Source organism: Prionailurus bengalensis, chromosome D2 (assembly GCF_016509475.1).
Source record: "Prionailurus bengalensis isolate Pbe53 chromosome D2, Fcat_Pben_1.1_paternal_pri, whole genome shotgun sequence".
Lineage (NCBI taxonomy): Eukaryota > Metazoa > Chordata > Mammalia > Carnivora > Felidae > Prionailurus > Prionailurus bengalensis.
In genome coordinates, this window is record NC_057351.1 from 59,128,168 (window position 1) to 59,153,884 (window position 25,717).

The 25,717-nt window shown below is 36.9% G+C and overlaps 1 protein-coding gene across 4 annotated transcripts in view; it reads left to right on the top strand.

Moving 5' to 3' along the window:
* The window catches only part of SLF2 (SMC5-SMC6 complex localization factor 2), a 56,446-nt gene extending 32,061 nt beyond the window's left edge, over positions 1–24,385 (top strand). For all 4 annotated transcript variants that reach the window (XM_043597278.1, XM_043597276.1, XM_043597277.1 and 1 more), the window contains 11 exons: positions 279–354; positions 1,154–1,295; positions 6,224–6,326; positions 7,561–7,737; positions 8,949–9,046; positions 9,770–9,857; positions 11,093–11,224; positions 11,666–11,743; positions 15,399–15,485; positions 18,231–18,299; positions 21,110–24,385. In XM_043597278.1, the coding sequence (XP_043453213.1) occupies positions 279–354; positions 1,154–1,295; positions 6,224–6,326; positions 7,561–7,737; positions 8,949–9,046; positions 9,770–9,857; positions 11,093–11,224; positions 11,666–11,743; positions 15,399–15,485; positions 18,231–18,299; positions 21,110–21,145 (1,086 nt within the window). In that variant the 3' untranslated portion in view covers positions 21,146–24,385. The remainder of the gene's footprint in view (positions 1–278; positions 355–1,153; positions 1,296–6,223; positions 6,327–7,560; positions 7,738–8,948; positions 9,047–9,769; positions 9,858–11,092; positions 11,225–11,665; positions 11,744–15,398; positions 15,486–18,230; positions 18,300–21,109) is intronic.
* Positions 24,386–25,717: the final 1,332 nt, after the last annotated feature.

Consider the following 25,717-nt stretch of genomic DNA (forward strand, 5'->3'; position numbering starts at 1 on the left):
CATGTTTGAATTGAAGGGGCCCTGATTTTAGAATCAGACCTGGATTTAAATTCCAGCTCCTCATGTATTACTTTGGGTAAAGTATTTTAATTTCTCTGAGCCTGTCTGCTTATATGTAATGATGTATGACCACTTCATAAAACTATTGTAAAGTATTCAAATGAAATGCACATAAAATACCACATTAAAGGAAATGCACATAAAACACTTTTATGTATGCATGGCAAATAGTAAATGCTCGTTTTCTTCTTTCTTAATACTTTTATCTACTTTGGCAGATGATGTCGGTTCATACAGACTGTATTGTGTCTGTGCAGATTTTAAGCACATTGATGGAAATAACAATTAGAAATGGTGAGTATATAAATTTACTGATTAGCATTGTGAGTTATTGGTTGCTATGTACACAGTCTTTCATATCACTAAACATGTAGATTATTCAGAAATATAGAATAAAAAAATTTTTTTGATCTAAAATCTTTAATAATGAAATGAAAACTCCAATCAAAAATGAGTATCTGCATTTTTCTAGTTGCACTGAGAAAAAGGGTATAAGATCTTGAGGTGACAACCCTTACCTAATACTTACCTACCAACTCATGGGTTACTGTCCTGGGTAAGTGGAAATAGCAAGTTTGTTTATTTATTTAGCCATTTACTTTAACTGGCTTATTGGCAAACAAGTATTGTGCTGATTATGCACTGAGGAGACTGAAAATATCCGCTACAGAAATGTGACAATTGCTTTCTCACCTTTGAGATCCCTTATAATGAAATAAGCGTTATGATTTATGTGTTTCATTTGTTTTGAGGATTGGGACTATATGGGCACTGAAGATGATAAAATCTTTCTGTATTCGCAGTAGTTGATATTTTACCATTGTTATTTTCAGATTTTTCAAAATGTGTTACTTCCTCCTGAGTTACACCCATTTATTCATCATCACTCTCAGATACTTTCATAAATGTCATTTCCTTCACATTTACTTAAACACCTATAATTCCTATATGATCATTCTAAATAACTATATTGCTTACATAACATTATCAGATATCATTTCTGTAAAATCATGGTAATAATCCATGTTTCACATGCTGACTGTGCATCTGTGAACCTGGAATTTGGGATAAAATATTTTTTTCTATTAACTAGATACCTTCAGTGATTCACCAGTTTGGCCCTGGATCCCATCATTATCTGATATAGCAGCTGTGTTTTTCAATATGGGAATTGATTTTAGGTCTTTGTTTCCTCTGGAGAATCTTCAACCAGACTTTAATGAAGACAATCTAGTGTAAGTTTTCTTTTCATAATGAACTTCAAAAACATTCTTTTAAACAATTTGTAATACAATAACAGTTAATATTCATTTGATAGGTTCAGTACCCATCCTTGACTTTTTTAAATCTCTCAAAGTTGAAATGGATCTTAAGTTAGACACATTTTTAATCTAAAAGTCATCATCATGGGGGTACCTTGGGTGGCTCAATCGATTAAGCATCTGAGTCTTGATCTCAGGTCAGGTCTTGATCTCAGGGTTGTCATTTCAAGCCCTGCATTGGGCTGCATGCTAGGCTTGGAGCCTACTTAAAAAAAAAGGGAGGGGGGGCATCATCATGTTTAACAAGGAAGAAATAGAAACATTTAAAATCTTTAATTTTTTTTTTTTTAAATAACACTGCCCATTGTTATTTGACATTATTCTGCTGGAGGTACTGAGTAAAGCAACTAGGTAAGAGAAAAAATAAGAGATCCAAAAACTGCAAATGAGTTGAAGGTTTCATTATTTGCAGAAGTATGTTAATGTATGCAAAGAAGCCTAACACTCAGCTAAAAAGCTATAACAAATTAAAAAAAAAAAGAGAGAAATTGGTATGGGGCTCCTGGCTGACCCAGTCAGTGGAGCATGTGACTCTTGATCTCAGGGTTGTGAGTTCAAGCCTCACATTAGGCATGGAGCCTACTTTAAAAAAGAGAGAAATTGTTATGGATGCCAGGGTACAAAGTTAATAAAGAGAAATTAGTAACCTTCAGATAGATGAACTGTACCTAGTTTAAAAGATAAACTGGCTGGCTTAGTCAGTAGAGCATGTGATTTTGATCTCAGGGTCGTGAGTTCGAGCCCCACATTGAAGGTAGAGATTACATTTAAAAATGTTTTAATAAAATCTTTTAAAAAAAGATAAACCAGACTTCATTTACAATAATAAGAAAAATATATGAAGTACCTAGGAATAAACTTAAATAGAAGAGAGTGTGTGTGTGTGTAAAAACATTACTAAGAGACAAAATAAAAGACCTAAATAAATGAAAGAGCATACCATGCTTTCAGATAGGAAAACTCAAAGCATTGTAATATAAATATGTGAGAACACCTAAAGTTGAGCCATAAACTTAATGAAATTCGAATAAGAAATGCCTGTCAGATATTTTGTAGGGAGGGGGAGAGTTGAGACTATCCAAGTGATTCTAAAGTCATATGGAAAAAAATAATATGCTGAAAATCTTGGAGAAAGAAGAGTTAGGAGGCAGGATCGGCCTTAGCAGATATAAGTATGGGACAAGTACAAGGTTCAAAGCTGTCAGTGGAATGAAATAAGTCCAAAATAGAACCAAGTACATATAGATACTATGTAAATGCTAAAGGTGATATTTCCACAAATGAGGAAAGAGTAGGCTTATTGAGTATCTGGTATTATCCAGTATTTGGAAAAATGAGTAGCCATCTAGAAAAAATTTTTGCATCCATACCTCAAACTAATAGAGCAAAGATTTAAATGTATGCAATGAAACCATAAAAGTAATAGAAGAAACAAGATTTTTACAACCCTAGAAAAGATGGTTTTATGTATGAACTAACACTCAAAAGGCATAAAAAGGAAAATTAACTTATTTGACCACATTAAAAACAGATGACCATGACAGTGATCACTATACACAAAGTCAAAAGAAAAACTTCAAAAAGGAGTGGGAAAGAGATACATATTCAGATGAATTTTCCATGTTCACATATGTATGAATGAAACAACTCTGGTTACAGACAAAGGTTTAGTTTCAAATTAAGAAAAACAGAAAATAGACGTAGAAAAATGGACAAAGGAATAAACTGATCACAGGAATAAAAATGGTTCTTAAGCATAATAATATACTCATCTTAACTTCTAAGAGAAAGGTAAATTCTTGTTACTTGGTATATCTAAAGCCAAACTCTTACCTCTCCAGTTCCCTTTCTACTCCATACATGTTCCTTTATTGCTCCGATGCAATCTGTATCTGAAAATATATTGGATAGCACATTTTCAGATAAGACTATATTCCAGCACTTAATTTTTTTTTAATTTTTTTTTTTTGACATTTATTTATTTTTGAGAGACAGAGACAGTGAATGAGCAGGGGAGGGGCAGACAGAAAGGGAGACACAGAATCCAAAGCAGGCTTCAGGCTCTGAGCTGTTAGCACAGAGCCCGATGCAGGACTCGAACCCACAAACCGTGAGATCATGACCTGAGCCGAAGTCAGACGCTTAACCAACTGAGCCACCTAGGTGCCCCTCCATCAGTTTAAATAGGGAAAATAATGCTTTCCCAGCCTATCTAAAAAACCCAACCATTTCCCCCAGGTATTACTAAGATAGTCAAACTACCTATATTTAAAAAGTTAAAATACCAATTATTTTATTAATTAACATTTAATGAATTCAATCATGTGTGGTAATTTTGTATGTTGTATGCAACAGATTTGAATTTTTCTTCACTGTTGCAAGCAGGTACTATAGTGGAAATAGTGAAATAAAGATATAAATGCATAAAGACCTAACACATGCAAATGATACTTAGTAAAGTAGTTTATTTATTGGTTACTTATCAGTTGAAAAGTTGACCTCAGTGAGGTTTGGTGACTCCAGCAGGGAGGTGGTGGCTGTAGTCACTGTTGCTGTATAGTGATAGGCATTGATGAGGACAGGAAAGCAGGAGGGAGCTGGTGAAGGAATGAGCGAAATGTAATGAAATGCCTGTGTAGGCAACACAAGTACAAGACTGAATCCTGTTGAGATACGACTGCAGCTCTTCCCACTAAGACTCACGTGCAACCTAACCATTTTTGCTGGTAGGCATGAAATGTTTGAAGGTGCTTAAATATTCAGATAGGGAGACTAAGATACTAAAAGATAGATAGTAGAACAGTTCTTTTCTTTCTTTTTTTTCTTTTTAATTTTTTTTTTATGTAATACTATGTGTTGCCACATTATTATTTTTTAATTAATTTATTTTGATGGGGGTGGGAGGGAGAAGCCCAAGAAGGCTCTGCACTGACAGTGCCCCAGTGCAGGGCTCAAACTCACGAACTGCGAGATGGTGACCTGAGCCAATATCAAGAGTCAGATGCTTAACCGACTGAGCCATCCAGGCTCCCTGAACAGTTCTTTTCTTGACCGTTATTCTGTTAGATGTACAGGCTTAAAATATGAGTCATAACTCTTTCTTTTCTACATTCCATCAGCTCTCACATCCCTGTGTTCTTTCTCTGCTCATCTCACAGCTGTTCCTTCTTTTTTTGTTCCCAGGGTCAGTCTGATTCAGATCCTCTTTTCATGCCTACTCTGGTAATAAAAAAATAAAATAAATAAATAAAAATCTCCTTTTCCCCAGGGACTTTCTACCCCCAAGATATTCTTTTCAATGTTGGAGGATTCCTTTTATGAAAGTATAGCCTTAAACTTCTATCTCCCCTATTCTCAAACCTTTACATCTTGTATTTAAGACTACAGTTTGATTCTGACCTATTTTCTATTTTGCTCTCCCTTTTGTTCTAACCAAATTGATTTGTTCGCTGTTCCTTCATATTAGTCATTGTGGCATTGGCTTTTCCTCATGCTGGTCTCTCACCTCCATCATCAGTGTCTGCTCACCAAAATATTACCTGTCTCACTTATTGAAGCACTGTTGGAAAGAGCAAGACAGTGTGGAGACAGATTAAATAAATCATGATACATTTATTATCAACACAAGTACTAATAGTTATATATTGCTTACTGTGTGCCAGGTGCAGTTCTGAGGGCATAACATATAGTACTTCATTTCATAGTCACTACAGCTATTAGATAGTATTTTCACTCCCATTTTACAGGCAAGTCAGGCACAGAGAGGTTAAGTAATTTTCCTGAGGTTAACTAGCTAAGAAGGCACACAGGACTACCAAACAGAGACTTTAAGAGATAAGAAAGTTTTCACTTATAGCTATGGAAGTATCTGTAAGATATATTAGGTGAAAGTGCACAACAGAGTATATAGTATATGCTACCATTTATATTAAAGGGGGCCATATATTCATATTTATTTGTGTATACATAAAATGTCCGTGGAAGGAAGGGTTAAAACTGGTAGTGATTGTGGGGAGGGAAATGGGTGGCAGAAGGTCTAGACTGAAAGGGTGGTTCTGCACAGTGTACCATACCTTCATACCTTTTGAGGTTTTTTAACCATATGAAGATATTTATTCAAAAAAGTAAACAAGGGGGTCGCCTGGGTAGCTCAGTTGGTTAAGCATCTGACTTCAGCTCAGGTCAGGATCTCATGGTTCGTGGATTCGAACACCGCGTGAGCCGTGCTGACAGCTCAGAGCCTACCTACAGCCTGCTTCGGATTCTGTGTCTGACTTTCTCTCTGCCCCTCCCCCCCCCAAAATAAGTAAACATATAAAAATTTTTTCTTAAAAAATAAAATAACTTTTGAAAGCCAAATTCATGTGTCTCCTCCTCCATGAACCTTCACCGATTACCTCAACCGGAATTGGGGTGCTTAAAATTGTTTCTTTATATTTGCTCTCTATTCATGAGGTCTTTAAATATTATGAGTTCTTCGTAGCCAGAGCTACCTTCTACATAGTTCTCTGACACCAAGAGCAGTGAGGATACTGCCTTATAAAAAGTAGCTTTTCAAGGAAAAACTAATGCATAAAGATGGAAATCGGACTGGTGTTTACTGAAATGGGAGATAGTAAAGTTACTTGGATCTGGCATGAAGGGACTTTTGTGGGTAATGGAAAAATGTTCTACTTCTTGATTCTGGTGGTTATGCTACTATATACATTGATCACAACTTAAAATGGATATGTTCCTTTTATTTATAAGTTATGCCTAAACAAAACTTAGTTTTTGTTCAGTACTTCTTAAAATAATTATTTTGTGCCCAATTTCACATTGTTTTATTCACTTTTCAATAGTTCTGAAACACAGATGACATTGGGAGGGAAAGGAAGTGAAGATTCATCTTGTAAGCCAATTTTTTCAACTCTTCCTGAAACCAACATTTTAAATGTGGTTAAGGTAGGGAAAAACTCTTTTTAATGTCTTTAGCACAAAACTGGAACCATTTAGTTTTGTGGTTAGTTGTTTTAAAACAAAATCACTAGTGTTTTACCAGGTGATTTCCAATCTCTGGAATTTCTTAGCAGTAATCTTTGTAGTAAACATTGTTTCTGCTGTTTTTATTTTTGTTTTAGTATTAGGAGTGAAAGGGAACTTTAGCTCAAAGTTACAGAATTAATGTATTTCTAGGAATACCTTTACCAAGAAGCTTTTAGAAACCAGTATTTTTTAGAAACAATTTTTTTAGAGTTAGGATGTATGAAAATAAAAGTTGCTACTTACCATATGACTTAGTGATTAAGAATTAATAATAGGGTCACCTGGGAGGCTCAGTCAGTTGAGTGCATGACTTTTGATTTTGGCTCAGGTCCTGATACCAGGGTCCTGGGACTGGGTCCCAAGGCAGATTCCTCACTGAGCATGGAGCCTGCTTAGGATGCTCCCTCGCTAGCCCTCGCTTGCACGCTCTCTCCCTCTCTTCCTCTCTCCCCCCTCCCGCTCTCCCCCTCTCCCCTCCTCCTCTCCCCTTTCCACCTCCCTCTGCCCCTTTCCCCACTCAGACATGCACATGTGCATGTATGCCCACTGGCTCTGCTTGCTCCTGCTCACTTGCGCTCTCTCTCTCTGTCTTTCTCTCTCTCTCTCTCTCTCTCTCTCTCTCTCTGAAAACAAAAAACAAAAACGAATAACAGTGTTAAATCTTTTTAGTGGCTGAATCAAAGCAGTGATACTGAGCCATTTAAAAAAAATCTGAAAAATGAAAATTAGAGAAGAAAATACTTATGTCCTAATTTAACTATTAACATGCATGTTTCTTTTTGCCTTCTTTTTTCTAGACATCTGGATGTTTTGTTTTCTGTAACTTCTCTTTTGTTTTTTTGTTTTTTCAACGTTTATTTATTTTTGGGACAGAGAGAGACAGAGCACGAACGGGGGAGGGGCAGAGAGAGAGGGAGACACAGAATCGGAAACAGGCTCCAGGCTCTGAGCCATCAGCCCAGAGCCTGATGCAGGGCTCGAACTCGCAGACCGCGAGATCGTGACCTGGCTGAAGTCGGACGCTTAACCGACTGTGCCACCCAGGCGCCCCAGTAACTTCTCTTTTGTATTTTTTGTCAGAAAGTTTTCAAATTTAAACTCTTCAAGTAAAATGTTCTCCTTAAGTTGTTTTGTCTCTACACTTCTGTCACAGTTTCTAGGCTTGTGTACATCTATACATCCAGAAGGTTACCAGGATCGTGAGATAATGTTGCTTATTTTAATGTTGTTTAAAATGAGTTTGGAAAAACAGCTGAAACAGATTCCTCTAGTGGACTTTCAGAGCCTCCTGATAAATCTGATGAAAAACATTAGAGATTGGAACACAAAGGTAACTGTACTTAAAGCCTTTCTATTGGTTTCAGCGTTGGTTTTTTTGTCTGCATCACAATTTGACTTTCATAGTGCATACAGAATTAATAGTTTCTAAACTCAATTAAGATCTTTGGCAGATGAAAAATAAACTGAGGAAGGGGTCTTCTTTGCTGGAACTGTATTTAAATTTATGATAATTGAATCTTCTCTAAAACTGCAGCCGTACATTCAAAAAAAAGTATTTATTGGGGATTTACTGTGGTTCAGCAGTAATGTAGGTACAGCTGTGAAAAACCTAAAGCCCTTGCCTTCATGGCAGTTTTATGCTTGTGAGAGGGTTAGGTAATAAAGTAAATGTAGATTATAATATCATGTCAAGTTGTAATAAAGGCTACAAATTAAAATAAAGCAACATGGGTATAGAGAATAGCAAGGCTGGGAGGCTCTGCTATTTCAGGTAGGGCAGTCAGGGAAGGCCTTTCTGAAGTGACCTTCAAGGAGATCCCTACATGAAATGAGGAAGCAAAGTCACACATATAATAAAAATTTTAGTTGCACATCTGTAGCCACATTGAGGGTAAACATGTATAATTTTTGATAGGTTTTTAAAAATTAGATTTTTCAATCTTTTTTGGTGGAAAATTTCAAACGTGCAAAAGTAGAGAGATGAGTATGATAAACCCCTAAGTACCTATCACTCAGTTTGAACAATTAACAAGATAATAATCAACCTTGTCTCATCTGTTACCCTCATCCCATACTTTACTCCCCCACTCAGAGATTATTTTGAAGCAATTTTGTTAGACTTTAAATACTGTGAAATAGTTGAGGATCCCTAAAATGCAAGAAAGCACACAGGTCAGAAACGTGTGATCTTCTGCAACGCTCATTATACACCTTTAGAAGATGGTATTTGTATTTAGATCAGTTTAGATTTAGATTTGTAATTCTTCCAGAGGACTGTTTAGATACAGGTAGAGGTATAGCACAAAACCTGAAAACCAAGTGAAATTCTGCTAAATGTATCTGTTCAGTCCTAGAGTTTAACATAAAACTAAATCCGTGGACTGTGTGTGTTTTATCAGGTTCTAGACTCCATGCTATTTCTGAAAATGAGTGCTCTTTTTGTCATAATGCTTCCATTAAGGCAGTAAAGGATGTGGATGGTCTGTTAGAAGTTGGTTCCACTGACCTGTTTGAAAAATCTTGCTTATTCTTTGTTTTCAGGTGCCTGAACTCTGCCTGGCCATAAATGAACTGTCTAGTCATCCCCACAACCTTCTGTGGTTGGTACAGCTGGTCCCTAACTGGACATCTCGTGGAAGGTATCGAAAATTGAGAATTAAGCGTGAAGAAAAATGTATGTTTATATTAATGAAATGCTTTTGGGTTCTTTATTCCCTTTCATCATTCCTTTGAATGTTAGATCAGTCTTTTATTTCATATTCAACTGTGGGAAAGGGCATTGACAGCCTGACTCTAATACTTCAAATATTTTATGTATTATGTATTTTATGTATTTTATTTATCATAAAATAAAATATTTTATGATATTCTTGAATTTTTTTTTTTAAGTAGGCTTCACGCCCAGTGTGGGGCTTGAACTCACCACCCTGAGATTAAGAGTCACATGCTCTACCAATGGAGCCAGACAGGCAGTCCATAATATTCTTTTTTAAATTTTAGCTTGTAACAATACAGATACAGATGGCACATATGAAAATGAATGAACTGGCTTTTTTCTTTTTTTTCTTTTTTTTGCTTTAGTAAAAATAAATTCGGGCAATAAAATAGGTTTTCTGTCAGTAAATCAGCATGGTCAAAGGTAAAGGCTCTTAATGATTTGCCTGAGTTTCACACAGTTCTAACTTTACGTACAAATATTTTACGTGAAAATTTTACTGTTCTATTGAAGTTTATACATTCTTGTACTGCCTTCTCTTGAAACATTAGCTATGTTTCCAATTAGAAGAACAACTTTTGGCTCATTGCTTCTCAAGCAGTGTTGATTAAAATGCATTTTAAATACTTTTGAATTCTAATTCCAGGCAACTGAGACAGTGCCTCAGCCTAGTGATTATTTCAAAGCTTTTGGATGAGAAACATGAAGATATCCCTAATGCCAGTAATCTTCAGGTATAAATAATATTTCTGCTTTCTTTTTACAAATGGGAAAGATAGTGGGGTAGGTGTAGGGAAAATTGATATTTCTTAGGTCAAAAGTTCTAGGGGTTAGATCTCAAGTCTCAGGCATAACACTCTTTATGTAATCTTTAGAATGGTACTTCCTAATGAGATCCATTACATGGAGATGATACCATACCCAACACCATATAGAATGGTTGTGGACAATTAGATGAATTAATGTGTGGACACTCCTAATGTGCTATATAAATAGGACTATTTAGTTCACCTTATCAAGATTAGCAGTTTTGTCGCAGGATTAGAAGTTGCAGAACCACTGTACATTAATTGCATCTTGTACCTGTTTTAATACTAGTCTTTAAGTTGTAGAGCTTAAACATGGTTGTCCTCTAGTACTTGTTCAGTACTGAATATATCATGTATATGTGAGTGGGTTTAAACATGTCCACTGGAAGCTCCACTGAGAGGCCCTGAAAGCTTTTTATAAACATTAATAGCGCTAAGGGGGCTACAGGGCCTACACATAGTTGGAATTTTAAAACTCAATGTATAATCTGATCTAGATGTGTTCTTGTGTGAACTGCAATTCAGTATAAGATACTCTATTCTCTACAGGTCCTCGGGATGAAAAAATGAGTTAGATAGAGACTCTGCCCTTGAAAACATAATCTACGTTGAAACAAAATAAACCAGCCGTTGTGGTTCATTGTAGTAAGAACAATGATAGAAGTATGCACAGGATGCAGAGGGACACAGAGATTGAAAGGGATAGTAGAGTTCTGGTCGATTTGATTCCAGATATATGGGGACCATTTCTGAGCCATCAGGCAAATAGCTCTCAATCCTTTCAGTGATACCTACTTCTATCAAAAGAGAATTCTTTTCAGAATTCAGTGACTTCTCTTCACAGCGAGATTCAGCTTTGCTGACTTTCAAATAATTTCACAGAGAAAGCATTCCCTTTTGCCTCCGTTGTAATGCCATTTAGTCTCCTCCTCCAGCTTTTATCCTCCATTACAAGTATTGAACCTTTTAATTTAAAATCCCTTTTAAGCAATTGAGGACTTTTAAGTAAAGGAGAATCGTTATCACTGGACTATAAAGAAAGCTAAAGGGGCAAAATTAGAGAAGTCCAAATGAACAGAGGATCACTGACAAAAAAGTAGACTGGGAAAGAGCAGTTGCATTGCTTCATATTGTTCAGTTTCTCTTCTTTCTGTTAATAGATATCAGTCCTACATCGCTACCTTGTGCAAATGAAACCGTCGGATTTGTTGAAGAAAATGGTCCTGAAGAAAAGGGCTGAACAACCAAATGACACTATTGATGATAGCCTTCATTTGGAGCTTGAAAAGCAGGTATCCAGGGCTAGGTCATTTCAAAAAAATACATATGAGCATGACTGATGCCAACTTTTTAACTGCAGACTGATTTAGAGACTCAGATACATTCTAGCAAACGCAGTTATAAAGTAAATGATATTTTTTTACTTCTTGCTGTCATGAAACTCCACTCTCCTTGAGAGTTGAGAATTGAAGTTATAGGATGGTTTTTGGTAATTTAATACTGGGAGTATTTTTTGTAGTCCTTTACTAGGGCAGTTAGGAGATGGTAAAAGGAACGCACTTGACTTAGGAGTCAGGAAGCTTAGGCTAAATGGTTGGCATTTCCCTACATACCAGCTCAGTTAACTTTAGCAAATTCTTAATCCTTCCTGGGCAACTCTCCTAACTTGTAAACTGGGCTGACATCTATGCTAGCAAATTCATGGGTGTTTGTTTTATTTATTTCTCTAACAGGCATATTATCTGACCTACATTCTTCTTCATTTAGTTGGTGAAGTTAGTTGTTCTCATTCTTTCTCTTCTGGACAACGGGTAGGTAGTTTTTAGTGCTATTTTGTTTTCCATAAGTGTCACTATTGATGGAATGAATGAATGTTCTTTACATAGGAGAAAACTTGGTAAAAGTTAACTTTGAGTTTGCTATAGAAATCCCAGTGTACGCTGAAAAGAGGGAAGTAATAGTAGCTTTGCAACCATATCATTGACAAGAATTTTTTTCAGTACGTGCTAGTTCTGTTTATTGGAGTGTAATTTAACCATCATAACTTGACAACAGTGTAATACATTAATAAGATAATCAAGCTCACCAAATGGGCCAGCTCTAAGCTGGTTTCTTCCAGTCTCTTTTCCCGCTACACTTTCTTTTTCTTTAGAAATAATATTTGCCGGGGCGCCTGGGTGGCGCAGTCGGTTAAGCGTCGGACTTCAGCCAGGTCACGATCTCGCGGTCCGGGAGTTCGAGCCCCGCTTCGGGCTCTGGGCTGATGGCTCAGAGCCTGGAGCCTGTTTCCGATTCTGTGTCTCCCTCTCTCTCTGCCCCTCCCCCGTTCATGCTCTGTCTCTCTCTGTCCCAAAAATAAATAAAACGTTGAAAAAAAAGAAAAAAAAATAAAAAATAAAAGAAAAAGAAATAATATTTGCCTTCAGAATTAAACTGATAGTAAGTCAGGCTACTTTAGATACACATTTCTTAATTATCCCCCCACGTTAAACTTTTCATTTTGAATTATTCTGTTCTTCCAAAACTACCATAATCCGTACTTCTGGAGAAAGTTGTTTAAGTCCTCATGTTTCTCTAGGTACTCCTAGAGAATACTCTAGGTATTCCAATCTGTTTTATATTTATTTACTTTTTTTAATGTTTATTTTTTTCTTTTTGGGAGAGGGAGAGAGAGCGCATGCGAGTGGGGGAAGTGCAGAGATTAGGAGAGACTCTGAAGTGGGCTCCAGGCTGACAGCAGAGAGCCCAAGGTGGGGCTCAAACTGCAAAAGTCAGATATTTAACCAACTGAGCGATGCAGGTCCCCCTTCCAGGCATTGTGAAAAGGACACGAGACTGGTTGATGTGGGGTTTTCTTGGTTTTTGTTGTTTGTTTGTTTTGTCTTTTGTTTTTTTTTAAGTAGACACACAATGTTGCATTAGTTTCAGGTGTATGACACAGTGATTCGACAGATTTATGTATTATGCTGTGCTCACCACAAGTGTAGCTACCATCTGTCACCATATAGCGCCATTACGGTACCATTAAGTATATTCCCTATGCTGTGCCTTTTATCCCCATGACTTATTCATTCCGTAACTTGAAACCTGTATCTCCCCCTCCCCTTCAACCATTTTGCCCATCTTCTCCCCCCTCCTACCTCTGGCAACCATCAGTTTGTTCACTGTATGTATAGGTCTGTTTCTGCTTTTTTTATCCATTTGTTATGTTTTTCAGGTTTCATGTATAAGTGAAGTCATACAGCATTTGTCTTTCTCTGTATGATTTATTTCACTTAGCATAATACCCTCTAAGGTCCATCCATTTGTCTCAGATGGCAACATCTCATTCTTTTTTATGGCTGAGTACTATTCCATTGTGTGTATATATCACATTTTCTTTATTCATCTGTCGCTGGACACTTGGGTTGCTTCCATTCTTGGCTGTTGTAAATGATGCTGCAATAAACGTAGGAGTTCTTTTTTTTTTCTCACATTAGTGTTTTTGGGGGTGCCTGAGTGGCTTAGTCATTAAGTGTCGAACTCTTGATTTCAGCTCAGGTCATGATTTCGTGCTGGGCATGGAGCCTACTTAGGATTCATTCTCTCTCTCTCTCTCTCCTTCCCTCCCTCCCTCTCCCCTTCTCCTGCTTGTGCACCCACTCTCTCTCTCTCTCTCTCAAAACAAACAAACAAAAACAAACCGACAACAAGTGTTTTTGTTTTCTTTGGTAAACAGTAATGGAATAACTAAATCATATGGTATTTCTATTTAATTTTTTGAGGAACCTCCATACTGTTTTCCACAGTGGCCACACCACTTCACATTCTTGCCAATGTGAGGGTTCCTTTTCCCCACATCCTCACCAACACTTATTTTTTCTTGTCTTGATTCTAGCCATTCTTGACAGGTGTAAAGTGATATCACATTGTGGTTTTGATTTGCGTTTCTTTGATAATTAATGATACTCAGCATTTTTTCATGTACCTATTTGCTGTATGTCGTCTTTAGAAAAATGTCTTTTTAGGTATTCAGCACATTTTTAATTGGATTATTTCTCAGTGTTTTTATATTTTGAATACTAACCCCTTATCAGATATATCCTTTGCAAATATCTTCTTCGAGTCAGTAGATTGCCTTTTCATTTTGTTCATGGTTTCCTTCTTTGTGCAGTGATTGGTTCATGTATTTTTATAAACATTATTGTACATAGAATTATGTTTGCTCTCGGGGTTGGAATCTATTGTCATGTATCTATATTGTTCTTACATGGTCTTCACATTTTTTTAAATTATTTTTTTCTGATTAGAAGCAGTGATTATTGTTAAAAAATTCAACTGTTTTAAAACTACGTAAGGTAAAAAGTGAAAGACTCCTATAATCCAGTGCCCTCCTATAAATTTCTCCATAATTTGTGCATATACTTAATAAAAAATGGAGTCATACTGTTCATATTTGCAACTTACTTTTTTTTGCCTTAAGATATTAGCACTTCGGTCTGATAACGGTAGTACTTCAAAAGCTTTTTGATGAACATTATACTCTTTGTGATTATACCAGTACTAACGTGAACATGCTTATTTGTAGATCTCTACCAACCTATATAAGCATTTCTATAGGATAAATTACTAGAATTAGAATTGCTAGATCAAAGGTTGTAAATTTTTCAAATTTTAATTATTATAAGATAGTGGTTATTATATTTCCCTTCCAAAAGTGTCCATTTACATTCTCACCTTAGTATATTCAACTTTAGTGTATATATGACAATGACTCTTTTGGCCTATACACTTCTAAAACTTAAGGCACTTAATTTTTAGGGGCGCCTGGGTGGCGCAGTCGGTTAAGCGGCCGACTTCAGCCAGGTCACGATCTCGCGGTCCGTGAGTTCGAGCCCCGCGTCGGGCTCTGGGCTGACGGCTCGGAGCCTGGAGCCTGTTTCCGATTCTGTGTCTCCCTCTCTCTGCCCCTCCCCCGTTCATGCTCTGTCTCTCTCTGTCCCAAAAATAAATAAACGTTGAAAAAAAAAAAAAATTAAAAAAAAAAATAAAACTTAAGGCACTTAATTTTTCAAAAAAGTACTTTTAAAGCTTGTATTGTTCATAGAGAAAAAGTAAGTTAGCTGTTATTTGAATATTCAATTACAGAATGTGTTAGAAAAAAAGGACTCTAAATTTCTGAGCATTATTACTTCATAGTCTGAGCTCTAGCATTAATTTTTCATTAGCGTAGCTTAGTATACAGCAAAACAACTTTCATTTTTGTGTATATTTTTATGTCAACTTGGAGTAAACCTTGACAGTCTTACTGTTGTGGCAGTTACTATTTTCACTGATACGACTGCTATTAAGTTGGATGGTTAACATCAAAAGTCACTAACTAGTTAATGACAGATTTTTAAATGGTTTTTGTTCTAACGGCATAATCTCTTTGTTAATTTACAATGCTTCAGACTTGTTTTCATTCCTCATGCTTGTTTTGCACAGAAACACTTCGTGCATCTCTGTGGGGCTTTGGAAAAGCATGTTAAGTGTGACATTAGGGAAGATGCAAGACTGTTTTATAGAACTAAGGTAAGTGTGTTTTTCAAAGAATTGTTAGGTTTTGTTGTTGAACCTTGATTATGTTAATATTTAAGGAAAAGAAACATATAAGCCTCTCTTTAAAAAAAAAAGTACACATAAGATGGGAAATATGACTTTCTCTTTTTAATAACAGAAGTCAGTAGAAGCTTCTACTAAGTACTTCTAACTAGATTAAAAATGAAAGGAAGGGCACCTGGCTGGCTCAGTCCATAGAGCAATGCAACTCTTAATCTCGGGGTCGTGAGTTTGAGCCCCACAATGAGTGTTAAGGTTACTTTTTTTTTTTTTTAAGTTTGTTTTTGAGAGAGAGAAAGCAGGGGAGGGGCAGGGAGAAAGGAAAAGAGCATCCCAAGCAAAACCCAACAAGGGGCTCAAACTCATGAATGGCAATATCATGACCTGAGCCAAAATCAAGAGTCAGATGCTTAACTGACTGAGCTATGCAGGTGTCCCAAGTGTAGAGATTACTTCAAAAAATAAAAGGAAAAAAAATCTGGAAACAAATACATTTTTCATTTTACTATACTCTCTATTCTAAAGCTCCTGACAGCTAAGGAGAAAATTCTTCAGTTCTAATGAAATTTATTAGCTTTTGTCCTATTGGACAAATTAAGACTTTTATGCTTAAGTGAGTTTCAAGGGTTAAAAGCATTGTTTAAATAAATATATAAGTTTTAAAAGTGGTTATAAAGTTTTGTGATGGTTGAAAACTTTTGTTCATAGAGAAGAAATAGGTTAGCTGTTATTCTTTGAATGCTCCATTAGAGGATATATTAAAAAGGATTCTTCAGATTTCTCAGTTGAGCTCTAGGATGAAAAAGGTTCAGTAAGCTTGGTAATAAACTTTTTTCTTAAAAATTTAGTATATTCAAAGACACTAGAAAAGCAGAATATGATAATGGAGTTAGGAAAGCAACTTTAGTATTAATAAAATGATTTGACGGTTTTTTCCAAAACAAAAATAAGTAATACTTTTTTTTAAAGCTTTTTCTTCTAAGGATTTTTTTTTTATTCCAAATCACCTTTTAGCGTTTGTAATGTAAAGCTGTGGGGGTTTTTTTGCCACTGTGTTTAGATAAATCATTAAATGTGAAGTTTCAGCTTTGTAACTTTATATCTTACATTAATTAGCTGTAAAGTTTAACCATTTCAACAATGCCTGTTTGGATTCGGTATGTGTATTTATTTTAGTAGATTTAAGTTAAATACAAAGATGAGCAGCTAATGAAGTTGTATCAGATTGCAGATTTTCAGAAATATGTAGGGGATAGCTCTTTGCCTTAGAGTGGAAACCGTAGTTTCAGAGAAGCACATGCTTTTGAACATTGACTCGAGTTACTGGCCCGTAAAACTTGGTGGTAGTGGCTGTTGCTGACAGATATGCCAAAAGAGGAAAGAGGACCACCCAAGTTTTCTGTTTCTTAAAGCCAAGGGTCAGGATAGACTGGTGCCAGGGCTTCTCTTACTTAAGAGTGGAGAGAGCACAGAGATGTATGGAAATTGCTTCAGAGGATGGTTCTGCTGAGAAGTTGCCTCTTCACAGCCCATAGTAGAAAAGGTGATTGTTTTGGAGAAATTGAATCTGCCGAACTCTAAAGGGGAAGTGGGGGGAAACAGACCTTAAAGCAGCTATAAAATTCCTGACTTGTTGAAAACATTTTTCTCAAGCAATTATGTTTAAGAGCTTATTGAGTATCTCTAGAGTGGTTGAAAAGTTTGACTATCAGACAATCTTACTAAACCTTCAAATGTAGGAATATACTTGGTACTTAAAGAGGATTCATAGCGACGCCTGGGTGGCTCAGTTGGTTAAGTATCCGACTTCAGCTCGGCTCAGGTCATGATCTCATGATTTGTCAGTTCGAGCCTCACATCAGGCTGTCTACTATCAACACAGAACCTGCTTCAGATCCTCACTGCCCCTCCCCCACTGGGGCATGCTCGAACGCACTCGCGTGCACTCTCTCTGTCTCTTTCTGTCTCTCAAAAATGAATAAACATTTAAAAAATAATAATAGGGGTGCCTAGGTGGCTCAGTCTGTTACCTCGACGTGGGTCCAAGCCCCGCATTGGGCTCTTGCTGACAGCTTGGAGCCTGGAACCTGCTTCGTATTGTGTTTCCCTCTCTCTCTCTCTCTTCCCCTCCCCCACTCATCCTCTGTCTTTCTCTCTCAAAAATGAATAAACGTGAAAAAAATGTTAAAAAATAATAATAATAAGATTCATAGTACTTTGCAGATACCTAGAGAGACATAACAGTGAATCTTGGATGTTCCAATATGTGGAAAGGAGCAAATGACAACCATTTTTGTGGCCTCAGGTCTTTCAAATAGAAGTTGGAAAGGCAGGGAACAGCCAAAGTCTTCGGGCCTATAACAAAGCCCACACTTTAGCTTCTCTATGTGGGTGTTCAAAAGCCAGCATGTTGAAAATATAAGTGTCTTGAAGGCAGGGAATATGTTTTTCTCTGGATGATCTTTGGTAACTAATGGGAGAATAGAGTCTTAAGCATTCAGTAATTTAGATTATGGTGATCAAGAAAAGTCTTATTATTAATCACTATGATTTGAAAGCCAGAAGATGAGTAGTTTATTTTCTCTTTCTTGACAAAATTAAGTTGAATTGTTGGGTGTGGGCCTGTCATAACTATCAGATAATTTGTATAAAACGTTAAATTGATTTTAGTTAAGAATGTTTTGATCTGATCCCTTTTCCCCTTTTTGATGTTTTAAGGTAAAAGACCTGGTTGCCAGGATACATGGAAAATGGCAGGAAATAATCCAGAACTGTCGGCCTACTCAGGTGTCATTTTATTAAACAATTTTATTTTATTCTTAGTAGTTTTGCTAAATGGCATTTCTTCATACTGTTCGTAAAAAATATGACAGAGCACTTGCTTCTTGGTATCTTAAGATAAACTGAAAACTCCCATATAGTAGTGTATATATGTTTTTTAGTTTTTGTTTGCTTTATATTAATTTATTTCCAGAGACTATTGAGCCCATTTTAAAATGTTACATTGCATCAAAAGGGGGTTATTTCTTCAGGAGCATTTTTCTTTACAGTTTTATTGAGATAAAATTCATGTATCATACATTTCCCTCATTTAAAGTGGTCTTTAGTATATGTACTGAGTGGTGTAACCATCACTACCAAATTTTTAATATACTTTAAAACATTTTTGTTACTCTAAAAAGAAATCCCAGAACCCATTAGCAGTCACTGCCCATTCCCCAACCACCTGAATTTCTATTACCAACTCTTCCCAAGCCTTAAGACAACCACTGCTCTTTCTGTCTGTATAGATTTGCCTATTCTTCACATCTCATGGATGTGAAATGATATACGGGGTGGTCTTTTATGACTGGCTTCTTTCACAACCTGTTAGGTGAATCCAGCTACCACATATGTCCCTTCTATTGCCAAATAATATTCCATTGTATGGATATATCTCATTTGATTTATCCACTTTTTAGATGAACATTTGAGTTGTTTCCACTTCCTGGCTATTCTGAATAATACTTCCATGAATAACTTTACACAGGTTTTTGTGAACATGTTTTCAAATGAAAAGATTTGGGGTGTATACCTGGAAATGTAATTGCTGAGTCATATGGTAATTCTGTGTTAAATGCTCTGAGGAATTGCCGGACTGTTTCCCGAAGTGCACCATTTTACATTGCTACCAGAATGTATGAGGTTTCTAAGTTCTCCGCTTTTGTGCTGGCACTTGTTATTATCTGTTATTTTTTATTATAGCCATAGTAAGGTGTCAAACAGTAGAATCTCCTTGTGGTTTTGATTCACATTTCGTATGCTTGTTGTCCATTCATGTAGCTTCCTTGGAGAAATGTCTGTTGAAATCCTTTGCTTGTTTTTTAATTGGGTTTTTATCTTTTTATTATTGAATTGTAAGAATTCTCCATCTGTTTTTGGGGCACGTGGGTGGTTCAATTGGTTAAGCATCCAACTCTTGATTTCGGCTCAGGTCATGATCTCATAGTTCATGAGTTTGAATTGTTCATCGGGCTCTGCACTGATGGTGCAGAGCCTGCTTGGGATCCTCTCTCTCTGCCCCTCTCCCCAGCTCATTCTCTCTTTCTCAAAATAAATAAATAAACTTTAAAAAAATTGGGGGTGCCTGGGTAGCTCAGTTGGTTAAGCTTCCGACTCTCAGTTTCAGCTTAGGTCACGATCTCACAGTTTTGTGAGTCCGAGCTCCGCATCGGGCTCTGCGCTGACAGTGCAGAGCCTGCTTGGGATTTTCTCTCGCTCTTCCTCTCTCTCTGCCCCTCCCCTGCTCACGCTGTCTCTGTCTCCCTCCCTCAAAAATAAATAGACTTAAAAGTTCAAAAAAAAAAGAAAAAGAATTCTCCATTTGTTCCAAAGACAAATCCCTTGTTAAGTATATAATTTGCAAATATATTCACCAGTTCTGTGTGTTGTCTTTTCATTGCCTTGATGGTATCACTTGTTAGAACAAAAGTTTTTTAACTGTGATGAGGTCCAGTTTTATTATTTTTCCTTTTGTTACTTAGGCTTTTAGTGTCATATCTAAGGGGACTTTGCTTAAGAGGGGCATAAGCACCTGGTATTAAATTTGCCATACTATAAATTTGCCTTTTACATACAAACTAACTGATACGTTGTTGTCTAAAATGATGCTTCTCGGAGCACCTGGGTGGCTCAATTGGTTGAACATCCAACTCTTGATTTCAGCTCCAGTCATGATCTCATGGTTTGAGAAATCAAGCCCCGCTAGGAGCTCTGCGCTGATAGCACAGAATCTGCTTAAGATTTTCTCTCTCCCTCTGTCTCTCTTTGCCCCTGACCCACTTGTGCGCACGTGCTTTCTCCCTCTCTCAAAATAAACATTTTTTTAATATGTTAAAAATAAATAAAAATGTGATTTCTCAAATTCTAATATGCACAGGCATCAACTTGCTGAAATGCAGATTTTGACTTGATAGGTGTGGAGTGGGACCTGAGAGATGCTGCGTTTCTCACAGGTTCTCAGATAGATGGCAGTGCTTCTGGTCCAGGGACCATAATTTCAGTAGCTAGGACCTAGCAGTTGTTTATATTTTATATCAAAGCAACAGGAACAGTGAAGGTTAATTAAGAAAAGTAATCTCTGTATTTTGTATTTTAACTCTTTTGCTGTAGTTGCCCTTCATAAGATACACATGCTCTGTTAGAGAAGAAACCTTTGAGAAATCTTAAGCTGATGAATGTTTTGTTGTTGTTGTTTCGGTTTCTAATCGCGAAAGATTTTAGGCTGGCCATCTTTGCTAATGTGGAATTAAAACAAAAGAATTTAATACCAAAACTTTTATATTAGTCAGCCTAACATTTTACTTAATCTTCTCAAATGTGATTCTCCACATAGGTGTTGGTGAGGAAAACATCTTGCTTTTATTTTATACTTTTTTTAATTTAAAGTTAGACCACAAAATGTGAAAATTGATTACCATAAATTTTCAGAGAAACATACAATATAAAGATGTTACTGCTTTTTTTATCAAAAGCCTGTTTGATGGTTAGTTTTATAAGGATTAATTCATAATCTGACTTCACTTTGTCCTGTTTCCCCCCCCCCTTCCCTTTTCTAGGGGCAGCTTCATGACTTCTGGGTACCAGATTCTTAACAGGAGTTGAAGCAGCAAAAATATGAACCAAGAGAAATTCAATAAGAGTTTTTCCTAGAGGAGTAGAAAGAATACTACAAACTCCAGTGGAATGCTTAGAAAATGCGCTGCAATGTGCCACTTGAATGTCTAGTATGAAGCTGGTAATGAAGAAATTGCCATTTCTGAAGCAGATATGAAACGTGATCTGCTTAATTTTAAGGCAACTGGCCTTTTAAAAAGAGCAGAATCCTATAACAAGAGGGGAGGGGTCGAAGCAGCTAATAGTTGCATGTCGAATCTGCCCCTGTTAACTGCTCTTGTTAAATTGTAAGCCAGTTATCCTTTTTTTTTTTTTTGGATTGTATTTATGGCACTTGGATAATCACAGGAAATATGTAGAAAAGGGTTTGGACCAACTTGAGCAGTTGGACATGGAAATCAAGACCAAGTTCCAGTTGAGTTTAATTTTCTCTTGGTTATTTTAGGACTCAAAAAGAAATCTTAGAACTGAGTTTAATAACAAAAAGGATAAATCTTTTCTGTAACTCCTATAAACCACAGGGAGATTTCAATCCATACATTTTCCTTCACTATTCAAGATTATAAATCTGTTAGGTTTTTAAAATACATTTAAAGAGTTGAGAAACAGAAATTTGGTATAGTGTTAGATCCTCCTTAAGGGGAAGAAGTTAAGCTATAAAATAGTATCTCCGTTTTTATGCCAAAACATTCATATGCCGTTTGTTTTGGATTCCTTTTAAGTGTATATATATTTTTTAAATACTGGTTAAATCTTAGATCCTTGTCTAAATCTTAGAATTCTGGCCCTTGGTTAGCCATATTACAGAAGTCTATATTATAGAAGCTTAACGATCTGGACAAGTTTCCAAAAACCTTACTTTCATGAGTATATAAGCTTGGTAGAGACCTGGATGGAGTTTATTCTTTGGAATATTGCACACGTTGTGTGTGCTTGTATTTTAAAGTTGTTGCACTTGAAAACCACAGCTGCTCTAAATTCTTAAACACTGGAAAGCCATCCTTTGGTTTAAATGGTGGAGGGTTAGTAGAAGTGCACATGCTGATCTTAGCCCAAGGGCCCTTTGAAGCCTTTGGTAGTAATAGACTCTTACTAGCTAACTGAAAAATTCTTTTGTTGATTGTCCTTTTAGGACGGTTTGTTTCTTGAATGAAAATGCCAACTTTTTTCTTTCAATGTTGACTTGGATGACACTGCTTTCCTGAGCATTCTCATGTCTCCAGTTGTGGTGGGGGAAGGACGATGGAGAGGAAGGGAATTGGACTGCGCGTTTATGATTTGAGAGGGGAGAAAATAAATTTTGACAAAATAGCTTTCTACCTCTAAATTGAGGCTTAGGAGAAAAAAGCATTTTATCTTAAATTCATCATTTACAATAGTATAAATAACTTTTGAGCCCATGTCAGGCATTGAGCAGTTAGAGATTTTATAGGGAAGACTTAGTAAATCCAGTTCCCAAGAACCCCAGCTGAATGAGGCTCCAAGAGTCAGACCAACAAAAGTTTTATTCTGTGTTGAGTTTACTGGTAAGAATATTATTATCTTGATACTACCTCTCAAGGGTATTATTAGAAAATGCCACTTATGGTTAATGAGATAGATACAAAGAGTTCTATTTGACAGAAGCTTGAAACTCTGGCATCTATCTGCCCAACAATGGGGGCTTTCACTCTTTGTAATTTAATACTTTGTAGATACATTATTTGTGTGTAATTTTATAAGTGTTCATATTTTTCTCATTTTGCATTGTGTAAAGTGTACAAAATCTCAAAGTATAAAATACTGCTTATATTGCTTGTAATTACAGTGTGTAAATATTTTCTAATCGTGTACATTGACGGGGGGACAAGTGGGTTATTCAGGTTTTTTTTTAAGTGACCCTTTTGTATCGCAGTTTCAACAGATAACTGCTCATCAAATTTAAAACCACTTTGATACATTTTTATTTAGCAGTTCCAATAAGAAAAGTCTCTATTTTTAATTGCCTTTCTTCATTAGAGAAAAAGACTTCATCTGTCCCTTTAAAAATGGCCAGACATCGGTTTGGGCCCTTGTATTTATGACTCTGGTTAGATATCTCCATCTCCAGGTCATACTCCAGTCAGTATTTGCATTGGGTTCTCATAAAAATCCTGTGATTCTCTTCTAGCACAAGTAGCCCATGACTTTTCTCCCAAATCAAGGATTATCCTTCTCCCTCTTGAGTCCCCATGTTTTGTCTCCCTCCTGCTGTTGTTGCCCAGCGAATGGGATGGTAGCGGGGGAGAAGATGTTCATTGCACAGAGAATGTCAGGCCACTTTTGGGACTTGGCAAACAAAGCTTGCACTGAGTGGTGGTGTGTTTGGCAATATTACTGTGCCAAAAATAATCTTGTCTAATTTTCTGGATATGTATGTCAAACTTATTACCCTTCTTGCAAGCTAAAAATTAAGGTACTTGTAAGTGTTTATGCTTTCGTGTGTAACTGCCTTTTCTAAACTGTTTTTCTCATTATCAGAAAATAATAATTCTATTCGTTATATCATGTTAAGTGAAGAGGCTCTCTGTGCACAAAACGCATCTATGTAGCAGTAAAGTAACAGCATTTGTACATTTCCTATCTCCTGATGGCAGTGGTGCCTTTGTCACCTTTCAGAAGGTTGGCGTTTGGCTTTGTTTTGCAGTACAAATAATAGCTTGCTTTTGACTTCACAAAAATCTCCCCAGATGTAAAAGAGAGATAAAGATGTGTTGTCATCCAGGCTCGGTTAGAGCATTTGCATTTTTATTTCTATCAAAACAAGTATAGTGGGTGGGGACTGGCCAGTAATAATGTGTGGAGTCTTTAAACCAAGGGTAATTTTTAAATTTAAAAATAAAAAATTTAAGAGGTGACCCATTAACAAGTGACTGAGTTGGAAAATTAGGGAAGGGACTGTCCTGGTTTGTCTCTAAGGAGGCAAGATTAGGGTACCGGTGGCTGGGCATGTAGAGCATGAACCGTGGTTGTTATTTCTTACTCATTAACAGTGTTGGTGCACCTCATTATCTGTGCATTTGTTTTCCCTGGGCAGTCCTGTCAGTGAGTTAATCCACCAGCTCTTAGGCAGTTCAAAAGTAAATGCAGATTTCTTTTCCTCTTTCCTTTTTTTTTTTAAAGATTTTTTTTACTACATCTTGTTTAAAGTCCCATGAATGTATGTGTGTGTTATTAAAAATGCTTTTTCTCAGTTTGAACATGTGTTTGGTAATATTTGTTTGGGAGTGGGGAATGGTGAAGTCTCTGGAATGTGCTGTTTCTTCCCCTGCCCCATCCCCTAGTTTTTAAACTGAATTTTTTTCCCCTCTTGCTTTGGATTCTTCGGTCTGTCTTTTAGCTTGATGTCTCCTATTTCTGGAAAACATAAAGCTATAGCAGCACACAGTTCACTTTTACATAACCCATATAATAATCTGCTGCATACTTGGCAGTCAGCAATTCAGTAATCTCATTCTTCCATTACCCCATTCACTAGGTTCATCAACAACTATTGCGTACCTGCTACATGCTAGGCACTCTTGAGGATTCAGTGGTGAACAACACAGAGCTCTCCTGACTCTTACCTTTCTGGTATCCAGGTGAAAATACTTTGGTGCTCAGCAAAGTGGACCGGAAAGGAATACCATTGGCCTGGCTCCCTTGTTCTAGAGCCCAGGGCAAAGAAAGGAGAAGCCATACAATGCAGAGGCAGGGCTCGGGACCACCTCCAACCTGCCATGCAGATACGGTTGTGGGTATGCCAGCTGAGGGGAGACACAGGTTGACGACAACTCACAGGAGAAACTGTTAATGAGCTTATAGAAGGGTTACCAGAGGCCTCAGTTTCCAGAACCATACCAGTATTTCTGTCTTCTGACAGGCTGGTTTGGAGGAGACCACTTGTGAGCATTTTAGAGGTGGGGGGAGTGACAGGTGGAAGCATAGGTGCTGCCTGAAGTACAGAGAGACAGGCAGTACAGCCTTGTGCAAGTTAAGAGCCTTGACCTTGACCTTAGTCCTGACCTCAGATCCCAGACTGACCATGCCAAACCCTTGATCTTTGTCAAGTTACTTAACTTGTCAGAACCTTCATTTCTTCATCTGTTAAAAGGAATAATAATGATGTCTATCTCAGAACTTGTGAGGATTAAGTGAACTAATCCATGAAAAGTTCTTAGCAAGGTGCCTGCCATATATGCTAAGTGTTATTATTTAGCTCCAATTCAAAGCTCTTCTCAAATGACAGCTAAAATTGAACTTAAGGCACTTGGTGGGAGCGGGGGTGCAGTTCACTGACATCTAAGCAAACCAGATATTAAAATTGTAGTGTGGGTGTGCTCTATGCCTTCTGACAGCTTCAGAGGCTTCTCTGTCCAGCTCTGTCTCTACTGGTTAAAAAAGAATATATACATATATATATGTAAGTTTGTGACGTTTTTTAAGACTCAGCATGCTAATACTGAGAAGGGGTGGTGGTTGGTGATTTTCCAGCATTTGTGGACATGTCCTGACACTCCCTTTTCCTTGCTAACCATTCCCCAGGCCGGAGT